This window comes from Colobus angolensis, unplaced genomic scaffold (genome assembly GCF_000951035.1).
Source record: "Colobus angolensis palliatus isolate OR3802 unplaced genomic scaffold, Cang.pa_1.0 Scaffold11, whole genome shotgun sequence".
NCBI classification, from domain to species: Eukaryota; Metazoa; Chordata; class Mammalia; order Primates; family Cercopithecidae; genus Colobus; species Colobus angolensis.
In genome coordinates, this window is record NW_012112030.1 from 5,554,439 (window position 1) to 5,565,362 (window position 10,924).

Genomic DNA, 10,924 nt, shown 5'->3' on the forward strand with positions numbered 1-10,924 from the left:
GAATAGCACTTAGCACACAGTACAGCTCAAAAAAAAATCTCAGATAAAGTGAATGACATAGTTTAAGGGACCCACATGTTAGTGTGTTCAGACAGTAGCAAGGACAGAGCAATTAAGAATCTGATCAGATCAATGCTGTGAAATAGGCAAGGGTGATCTTTGATAACTCCTTTCTAAAATCTCTTCTATCTTTTATCTCTTTTATCTTTCATTTATCCTCTACTCTTGAAATCCTTATTTTGCATCACTTTCTTCCAGGACCATCAGGACCATGTATTCAATCAACAGCTAAAAAAAAAAAAAATCCCTACAGTCTATAGTTATAACTCACTCAGTCCCAGAAATGAATCTGCAATGCATGAGTTACTGTCATGGTAACGTGTCCCATGATATTCTTTGTCAGCATCCTTTGTCATCTTCTTGTAAGGATTTTGAAGAAGATGGAGAAAGGCAGGTTGAAGGTTCCGTGTCAGGAGGTTTGCTGTCAAAGCTTATTCTAAATGGAATATGAATTTTATCCTCCAGACATGCCTCAGTACCTGTCAGAATTGAGCCTTGAGAAAAATGAGGCAAGCACTGAGAGTAATGACCCTTTTAGGGAATCTGTGCTCAATTCTGAACTCTATTCAGAGGCCTTGGGGTGGGGCTTGTTTGACATAGTGGCCGCATAAAGCCTGGTAAACTCTGCTGGTCTCCGGGACGAGGCTGAGGGCAGAGAGTTGAACATAACCCTGAGATTTATCCCTCACAATGGGGAAAGACGGACTTCTTCACTTATGTCTCATGCTACTTCTTATCCTGCTTTCTGCCAATGACTCAAACTCTGCAGAACCGTAAGTCTCACTCAAGACCCTTTCCTCCAGAGTGCATTTCAGACTCTCCCTTATGTCTTCGCTTTGCCTTCCTTTGTAAATGCGACCTTTCCACTCATTAAGATACCTTCCAAACATAAGAAATTATTCCAGTTAATCCCTTGTTTATCTTTCATTTATCCTCTACTCTTGAAATCATTTTTTTCTACATTGAATCAGAGTCATAAATACAAGTAGTCACTAAGAAGCATGATTAAATAAAACACTAGATCCCACCTTCACAGAACCATTCTTTTGGATGGAAGGCACTGAAAATAAAGATATTCAAAATATATAGTGAGGTGCAACTTAACATGTATTGTAGGCTTTATATATATACAGAAAGTATAGCTCCTTTATTTTTCAATCATGTATCAAGTCTTCACCAACAGCCCCAATGGGGAACCAAAGTGGGGGAAACAATTTTAACCCTATCCAGTTGTAAGTTGGTAAAATTCAATAATTGTAAGACTTCTTTTTCACCTCTCCCCAGTTCCTCTCCTCTATAGTGTCTAGAGGATTGTGGTCTCCATTAACTCCTAATAGAGAAAAGTGTCAGAGGTCTTGGTCTCAAAGTTCTCCGTCCTTCTTGGCTACTGTCAGTCTGACTTCTTCTTACCTGCTAGCATGCACTGTTGAAGTTTAGTCATCTGGTTTCTCTTATGTGGTCAGGACCCAGCAGTCCTCTCTACCTGACTGTCTCACTTCAGCTGTTTCATATCCCATAGAACTCCTACCTTTGCATCCTGCCTCAAATACTATGGCTATTGTTCCAACCCAGCCTGTGATGCAGGGTCACTTTGCCCCTTTGCAGACCAGGCCATTTAAGGTCCCTGGCCTTAACCCAGCTGCCTTTACATTTCTTCCAGAGAATGGTGAGAACTCTTGGGTCCAATAATAGCACATAGGCACCGAGGTGTCCTGGAGAGGTTAAACTTCTGCCTCTCTCTTGCATACCCATACTGCACTTCTAGATGCCTATCGTGTCTCCTATATTTCAGATTGATACAGGGAAGTCTTCAGAGTCCCAAATGGGGAAAGGGATAAGGTGTCCCTCTGCTCTGTGTGTTACCCTTATTCATCTGACATAATTAGCCCTCTTCAGGCCAAAGTGCAGAAAGCAGAAATAAGGACTTCAATCCAGTAAGTCTCCTGCTTTCCTCGGGCTTTTTCCTTGCACGGTTTCCTGGCAACCGGTAGGGGTACATTTCTCCCCCACTATCCCTCTACCTCATCTACAGCTGTGGGCGCTACTACTTCCGGCTGCACTCCACCCAGAAAGCATTTGGAGTATGTGGAGGCTATTTTGCTTTCTGAGACGAGACTGAATGGATAAAGCGAGTGGCGTGTATTGGGTCAGAAACATGAAGCAATTTGTGGTTCTGGATGCAGTCCTATACTGCATAGGACCATGCTGCCATTGAAACCATCCTTTTACATTGTGTCCACCACTGAACCAAGAACAGCAAGCCTCATGCCCTAGTTATCACAAGCAGAAGGGGTGTTTTCTCCCTTTGTAAGGAGAAAACTTAACTTTATCCCTCCAGAATTAACCCTTGATGTGATAAATGAGAGAAAGATTGCCAAAGAGACCCAATAGCCATTCTATCCTGCCTTGGGACAGTAAGCTTCAGAGAGATGAAGGCTTCAGGGGAATAAAATGAAAAAGAGAAAATTAAACATTATCACTTTAATACTTGCTAAATTTAGTCCCTGCTAAAAAGGCAAATATTTAAAATGCAAACATTCATGATTGAGTAATATATTAAAACATTTTAGCAGCTCACTACCAGTGAAATCTTGGGCCAGTTTGTCAACCTGGATTTGTTCCAATTTCAATATCTATTTAAAAATATTAACTGAACTCATACAAAATAGCTCTTTAGAATATCAAATATGTGTGCAATTAATTTTTACTCATGATAATTTTTGGCTTATAATTTATAAGAATAAAAATAGTATATTAAATAAATTATAAATATATGTATACACCTTCTTATTAAGATCAAAGAACTAAAGGGAAAATTTTGGGATGGAGAGGTAAAAATGATAAATTTTTATTATGTATTATGTCCTTAAAAGAGCAGTGATCAGGAGATCAGAAGCATCCAGATACCAGAAAAAGATTAGACATAAGGGACAAGCTGAATGACTATCAGCGAGTTACTTAACTGCCCTCAACTTCTCTGCTAGAGAACAAAACCATACCACTCATACAGTAAAATCATCAGAAACTTGGATGATTTAAGAGTGGCCCTAGAGATTCATGGCATATAGTTTTACCCAGGAACACTTTAAAACACATGTAGCAAGACTGTTGTGCTGGAGCAGACTCCATGGAGGATGAGGAAACCAAATTTGAGTTCCAGATTCCACAACTCAATTACCCTTGAATCCTCTCCTCCAAGTCTCACACCTATTAATTTTGTAAAGTAATAATATTGGGTTTCTTGTGTCAAATTGCCTGTCCAGAAAACAATTTAAAAGGTAAGAGTTTATGTTGCCAATGGAAAGGTAAGAGTAGTAAAATAATATAAGAAAATAATAGCTTTTACTTGCAAATTTACTCTACAAATGGCTTAACCCTGCAGACATTGAATCGTGAATCGTTGAATCGTTAAAGCTTTGAGGAGTTAGATTTTAGTCATGATTTACTGATTTGGCATGGGGGCAGGGATTTTATCCTTCTGTTATGTATTCAAGTTTTGGGGACTAATGAGGATCTCATGTTTTAGCTTTCATGAACATGGAGAGTATCATGTATGTACCTTACAGCATTGCTGGGAAGACTAAATGGCTTAATACAGAGACCACTTAACAATTCCTATCGTGTGGCAGATACTCAAATAAAGCAACAACAAAAACACATTCTCTTTCAGCCCATAGGAGTTCAGAGTGTGGAGAGATTATACTGAGTTGCAGTTTTCTGAAAAGTGACAGGAAAATATGGCATGGAGGGCATTAGAGACAAAGGATACTCATCAGCAAAGCTAAGGCAAGAATGTGAGGTTGACACAGGAAATTGCCTGTGCCTCTGAAAAACTGAAAACGTTGAACAATTTAAATAAAAAAGAAAAGACTTTTCAAAATAATATGTACTTTTAGTACTCATATCAACTTTTCTTTTCTTTTCTTTTTTTTTTTTTTTTATACAGAGTCTTACTCTGTCACCCAGGCTGGAAAGCACTGGTGAGATCACAGCTCACTGTAGCCTTGACCTCCTGGGCTTAAGAGATCCTTCTTGCCTCAGCCTCCTGAGTAACTGGGACTACAGGCATGCGCCACCACACAAGCAAACCTGGCTAAATTTTTTATTTTGATTTTTGTAGAGATGGCGGGGGGGCCTCACAACGTTGCCCCCAGGCTGTTCTCAAACTCCTGGCCTCAAGTGACTCTCCTGCCTCAGCCTCCCAAAGGGCTGGAAATTAGGTATAAGCCACTGCTCCCAGCCTGAACCTGTTTTGTTTTTGTTTTTGTTTTTTAAGAGAAAAGATAACCTATCCACCCATGTGATTCTGAAACAAACATATATTTATAAACATGGACATACTAATATTAAATTATTAATGTTGCTGCCTCAAGAAATTGAGCATAAAGGGAAATGATAATAAAATACAGTGTGTGTTTGTATAGTGTGTGTGTGGTGGGGAGTTGTGCATGTAAATAATTGACAAAATTTTCAAACTTGTTGATAAAATATTGACTTTGAGCTGTATCTGAGGAGCCTAAGAGAAACAGCAAATACTTTTTTTCAGTGTTGCTGCTATTAAGGAAATGATTTCGCAATATACACATGTGCTATTTTGTGTAGTGATATATGCTTACTGAAGTTCTTTCAGTTGAATTTCTGTAAATCTAGTCATGGTGTTCATTCCAAAGTGATGTTTATCTAGACAGATTTTAATGTAAGTCCTTTTTAAAATGAATAATCACTCCCAATTTATTATATGTGTGTGTGTGTTTGTGGGTGTGCACTTTTATGGATATATATTCAAGAATTCAGATACTTTTTGAAGCTCAAAGTTGAAGAGTTCAGATTGCTCTTTAAAGCCAGGAATGCATGTGAAATTGTAACATCTTGGAAAGCACTCTCCAGTGTTGTGTGGCTCCAGATTGTGTGGCTGAGGCATGACTGATGAGTAAAAGATAAAATGTGTGTGCTGATCTGTGACAGAACCTCCATTGCGTTGTTCTTAGCCCATTGACTTTTGGAATAAAACTGATTGCACCAATGATTACATATTGTTATGAAAACACACTTATGAATGAAAACGCTTACTATCATCAGTTTTTCTCTAATTTAGACTTTTTCCTTTTCCAGGCAGTATATGGTGCTTCCCTCCCTGCTCCACACTGAGGCCCCTGAGAAGGGCTGTGTCCTTCTGAGCCACGTGAACGAGACAGTGACTGTAAGTGCTTCCCTGGAGTCTGGCAGGGAAAACAGGAGCCTCTTCACTGACCTGGTGGCGGAGAAGGACTTATTCCACTGCGTCTTCTTCACTGTGAGTGCTGCGGTGCCAGCTGGCTGTCCGTGCTTGATACATTTTATTGAGTTCTATAAGTCATGGTGACGGAGCTCTGGTGTGCAATCCCAAGGAAGGACTTTAAGAATGTAGTTAGGACCTCAGGGGCTAGGCGCGGTGGCTCACGCCTGTAATCCCAGCACTTTGGGAAGCCAAGGCGGGCAGATCACGAGGTCAGCAAATCGAGACCATCCTGGCTAACACGGTGAAACCCTGTCTCTACTAAAAATACAAAAAATTAGCCGGGCGTGGTGGCGGGCGCCTGTAGTCCCAGCTACTCCGGAGGCTGAGGCGGGAGAATGGCGGGAACCCGGGAGGCGGAGCTTGCAGTGAGCCGAAATCGCGCCACTGCTCTCGAGCCTGGGTGACAGAGTGAGAGACTCCGTCTCAAAAAAAAAAAAAAAAAAATAGTGACTTTTCAACTATTAAGGAAAAAGCATTTTTTTTTTTTTTACCAGAGTAAGGGAGAAATACTCTTCTAAATTTCATTTATAAATAATAATCCTTTTGCCCACAAAAGTTTCATGACTTAGAGGAGTTTTCTAGTTTTGATTGTAACTGTCTCTTTAAGGACGGGGCTGGACATTGCCTAGAAATAGAGCGTATGAAAATTTCATGATAAAAACTTTGCATGCCACATAATTTTTTGCGCATGCAGGATACTCTAAGCAAACACCTAGTACCTCTTTAAAGTTGCCTAACTTGGGATACTCAGCTCCTATGCTCTCCCATATTTTTTCAGAGATATTTCTCTCCATTCCTTCTGAATACAGATACTCAGTTAAAAGGCATCTAATTTAATAACTAGAGCTCTAGGTGAATTCCATGGAGATCTGGGTTCTATTGATGCCCACTCTTACTGATACAGTTCCTCTATCTCATATTAACATCTTCACTCTTACGTCTGGAGAAACAGTCACACCTTCCTTCTCCTTGACGAAGCTGAAGGAGAGATAAGAAATAACAATGACAGAAGAATGCAGAGGGAGAAGACTGCACAGTTCCTCAGCAGTAAAAAATCCTTCGCTTTTCAGCTCCCAAGGATCTCAGCCTCTTCAGAGGTGGCATTCGTTAGCATCCGGATAAAGGGGCCTACGCAAGATTTCAGGAAGAGGAACACAGTTCTGGTAAAGAACACTCAAAGTCTGGTCTTTGTCCAGACAGACAAACCCGTCTATAAACCAGAACAGACAGGTAAGTAGGGAAATTCCACCGGTTGGGGCAACACTGAGAAGGAAGGGCCACCCGAGCCGCCAAAGTCTCCATTATCCTAGCCCCATAGCCTCCTGTCTTATACCCAAATTACCTGCTTTATCGTGTCTGAATCTTACCAGAGAACTACTTTTCCAGTAAGATTCCGTGTTGTCTCCGTGGATGAAAATTTTCGCCCTCGAAATGAACTGGTAAGCATCCACACTGTCTTGGTTTGGGTGAGGGGTAGAGGGGGAATAGGTACCCAGAGTGAGGTAGAAAGGTACAAGAAAAGCAAGAGGATGAAAGACACTTGTTTTTGAAGTTGGCTCCAGCCTCAACACAGATTTGCAGTCTTATACAAGACAAAAATTGAGGGGCAAGAGATGAGGTAGTTCTTTCTCTTATAACAGTAGTTAACCAGTCTGGTAATAGCTGCGTTTGTTGCTCTGAACACACTGCATCAAGAATGCTAAAGAAACATAAGAAAAAAGGCACTTTTCATATTCATACTTTCAAGGAATTTATGATTAAAAAAGCAACAAAGAATTATACTTTTATGAATATCTACGTATATACAATAGACTATATCACAATTTTATTATATATTCTATATATAGTATAGAAATAGACACAAACACTTTTTTACACTAATTAAATTTCCCTTTTTTCAACTTACCTTCAATATTAGTGCAAAGGAACAAAGCTGCTTTTAATAGGTAGAAAATAGACAATGTTGAAATTAGAAGAAATATTCTTGGTTTACTTTCAACCAAATGATTCTGGGAATTCTCTTTCTGTTAGGTCTAAATCACAATGACATGTAACTCTCTTAATATCTATTTCCCAATTTATGAAAGTAAGCAGTATAGTCATATTACTCACTAGGAGAAGTTTAGTTTCCAAATAATGTTAATACTTAAAGACTCAATAATATCATTCACCAATAATAATTTTCAGGGAAATGGCAACACAGTAATTATTGAATATATTGTGTGTGCTCATCCTAGAACTATTTAATAATTTCCCTGAGATTTTATCCAGTTCTGTGATGCTTCTTGTTGAATTTAGCTACAGATAGTATTCTTCCTCAGTATGTTATTTGGTTGCAAGTCTGAAATTGTAGCCTTTGCTGGAATTCTAATCACATCTCTTCTTTCCTCTTATCATGTAGATTCCACTGATATACCTTGAGGTAAGTATCAGAAAAAGTATCTTATAAGGAAATTAGTACTTTTAGAGAGTAGGAGGTTCTGATAATACTTCAGACAGACGAACTACTCTAAAAACTTTCAGATCTGAATTCCTCCTACTCCCAGTTGTCAGGTTGATTGTATTTTCTCTTCCCTCTGTTTTTGTCTTTCCAGAGGCAATGCTAATTATCACCTTCAAAATCATTTGAGATGCTCAAGGACTATTGTGACTAAATGATTACTGCCCATGCTTCTTGTTTCCCTTCAGAACCCAAGAAGAAATCGAATTGCACAATGGCAGAGTCTCAAGCTAGAGGGTGGCCTCAATCAATTGTCCTTTCCCCTTTCATCAGAGCCCATTCAGGGCTCCTACAAGGTGGTGGTACAGACAGAATCAGGTGGAAGGATAGAGCACCCCTTCACCGTGGAGGAATTCGGTATGGATTATGGAAGATGAAAAAGGCACGACATTTTGGTTCCTAGTGTGTGAGCTCACTTAGATCCTTAGAATTTCCTATAGGTATGTTGAACTTGCAGTAGAGTCAGACATACCTGCTTCTAAGACCGTTAGGACTGTGTGAACACAGAAGCTCATAAGAGCTTGCTGATTTTCAGTAGCAAATTACGCTTTGCCAAGTATGAAACTTCTTATTTCAGTGAAACCACCATCATTTGTTCGTGTCACTGAGATCTGCTGTGTTCAAGAAGTCAGTTAGATTCTGCAGGAATTGTTAAACCTTACCATCTTAAGGTGGATACATTGGAAACATTCAGGGTATTATTTTGGGAAAAATTATACACATACTGAAATTATTTGCATTTCCAATAAATGCTTACCAACATTCTTTATTCATATTATCTTTATTAACAGTGCTTCCCAAGTTTGAGGTCAAAGTTCAGGTGCCAAAGATAATCAGTATCGTGGATGAAAAAGTGAACATAACAGTATGTGGAAAGTGAGTTATATTGTTTTTATCTAAAATTTTATATTTTGCCTCAATTTTGAGTGATTATGTAGGTACAAAATTATAAATTTATTTCCCATTAGCACTTTTGTAATATTACTCCATTGACTTCTCTTTATTTAATGACTTATTATTAAAATTTTCAAATACATAAAAGAATAAAAACACCCTTAATTATGATTTAACAATAAACATCTTTCTGTATTGTTTCATCACGTATTTTGCTTTAACATTTTAGGATAAATCGCAAAGATCGTGATATTTTTCTGTACATGCAGTAGCATGTACCTCTAAAACACAGAGACATTTTCCACTTCCGTGACACCATGCTGACTTAACAAAATTAATTTTCCAAAACTAATTCCAAGTTTACAGTCAAGTATCTTTAATTGTCCTAAAAACTGTCTCATAAAGCTGGGTGTTCATACGTTGGTTTTGGTTATTATGACTCCTAAGTACCTTTTGTTTTTTTCCAAACTCTCTACAATGGAAAATTTCAATCACGTGCAAAAGTTAACAGAGTAGTAAAATACAATTGCATGTACCTATCACCTATTTTTAGAAAATTATAAAATTTGCCAGGTTCGTTTTGCCCCATTTCCTCCCCTACAGTAGTTTTTTAGCTCTAAGATTTTAAAGGAAGCCATAGGAATCTATCAATATCTTGGAAGTTTAAAAGTCTATAACCTCCTTTTTAATGACGTTTCACTGAAGATTATCAGCTGGCCTCTAGTTGTCTTGCTTGCAGGATCTGCCTGTTTGTTCTCTCATGGAACATTGAATTAATTATGCCTGATCATTCCTCTGGGCAACTTTAAGAGAATATACTGAATGTTTTACATTGATCTTTTTGATAGAACAATTGTTTAATAACTAGAAATAGTGCAATGGTAGAACAAATTGTTTAATAACCTGAAATAATCTCTCCCCCAGAATTTTCTACTCCAGGCAATTTCACTTTCTCCTTTTCTTCATGTGTATACCATAAATACTAATCCTGTCATTGAGGAAAGAGGATGAGCTGATACGATGGACTAAATATGTGAAAGAGAAGCCTAAAGGTCACAGGTCACAATTACTGGGCAAAGGCCAATGATTAGGATTTTATAGAAGTGACTTAAACATAATATAAACGATCTAGTGACTGATGTCATGATTACAAAGGGTACTAGACTCAGAATCGGCAGTGATGAGTGTGCCTCCCCTACCAGAACTTACTATTTTAACTAGGCATTCTGCTGCTTCTCTGTGCCTCCATCCCTTAAGCAGTAGACAGAGGGCACGAACCTTACCTATGATGTTCCTTTCCACCGTTGCCCTCTGTGATTACAGATACCTCTTATAGTTCCTTTTAACCTGGAGAAGCAAAACTGATTGCCTACAAACAGTCCCAGAGGGAGCAGGTAGGGTGAAGGAATATGCCAGCCTAAATATTATATACCAGAAACACCAAAATGCCTAGGTCTCTGCCTCATTTCAGCCTCAGAGCAATGGCCAAGGAGTTATGTGTCTAACTTAATAGTGCCGTAGTGCAGATATCTATATCTTGGAGAAGGGTTTCAGAATAAGCTGCTTTGATTCTATCTTTGTATTTGAAGTAATTTCAGAGCCATTTGCAAATAGGAAAGAAAACCAATGTCCAAAACAAAATTTTTGTGTATTATTCTATTACCCATTATCTAATGAGAGAAAGGACTAATATAACATGTGCACACACATATAACCCCACAAATTATTTTGTATTTACATGCCTCATGGTGTTCCTTGGCTTCTTTTTCTCCATCTCTCTCCCTTCCCTTCTCTGTGCATGTGTGTAAGTGCACATGCATGTGGGCGTGTCTGTGCATTTTGTGTTAGATTCGCTTAGTTATTATGTACTTATTTTTATTCAATTTGTCATCTACATTTTCTCGCTTGGTATACAGAATAAGCTTTGATATTATCAAAACAAAATAAAAAAGAAAGATAGGTAAGAAATAGGTTAAAAGGAAGAAATTTTTTCTAATAGACAGAGTCTCTCACCCAGGCTGGAGTGCCATGGCGCAAGCTTAGCTCATTGTAGCCTCAAACTCCTGGGCTCATGTGAATCTCCTGCCTAAACCTCCTAAGTAGCTAGGACTACAGGTGTATGTCACCATACCTGGCTAATCTTTTTAAAAATTGTGTAGAGACTGGATCCTGCTATGTTACTAATGCTAGTT

The 10,924-nt window shown here is 38.6% G+C and overlaps 1 protein-coding gene across 1 annotated transcript in view; it reads left to right on the forward strand.

Moving 5' to 3' along the window:
* Positions 1 to 723: 723 nt before the first annotated feature.
* The window catches only part of PZP (pregnancy-zone protein), a 61,871-nt gene continuing 51,670 nt past the window's right edge, over positions 724 to 10,924 (forward strand). Inside the window, exons 1-7 of the mRNA XM_011953278.1 lie at positions 724 to 833; positions 5,173 to 5,353; positions 6,409 to 6,568; positions 6,725 to 6,777; positions 7,740 to 7,760; positions 8,027 to 8,195; positions 8,630 to 8,714. Coding sequence (XP_011808668.1) covers positions 751 to 833; positions 5,173 to 5,353; positions 6,409 to 6,568; positions 6,725 to 6,777; positions 7,740 to 7,760; positions 8,027 to 8,195; positions 8,630 to 8,714 — 752 coding nt within the window. The 5' untranslated portion in view covers positions 724 to 750. The remainder of the gene's footprint in view (positions 834 to 5,172; positions 5,354 to 6,408; positions 6,569 to 6,724; positions 6,778 to 7,739; positions 7,761 to 8,026; positions 8,196 to 8,629; positions 8,715 to 10,924) is intronic.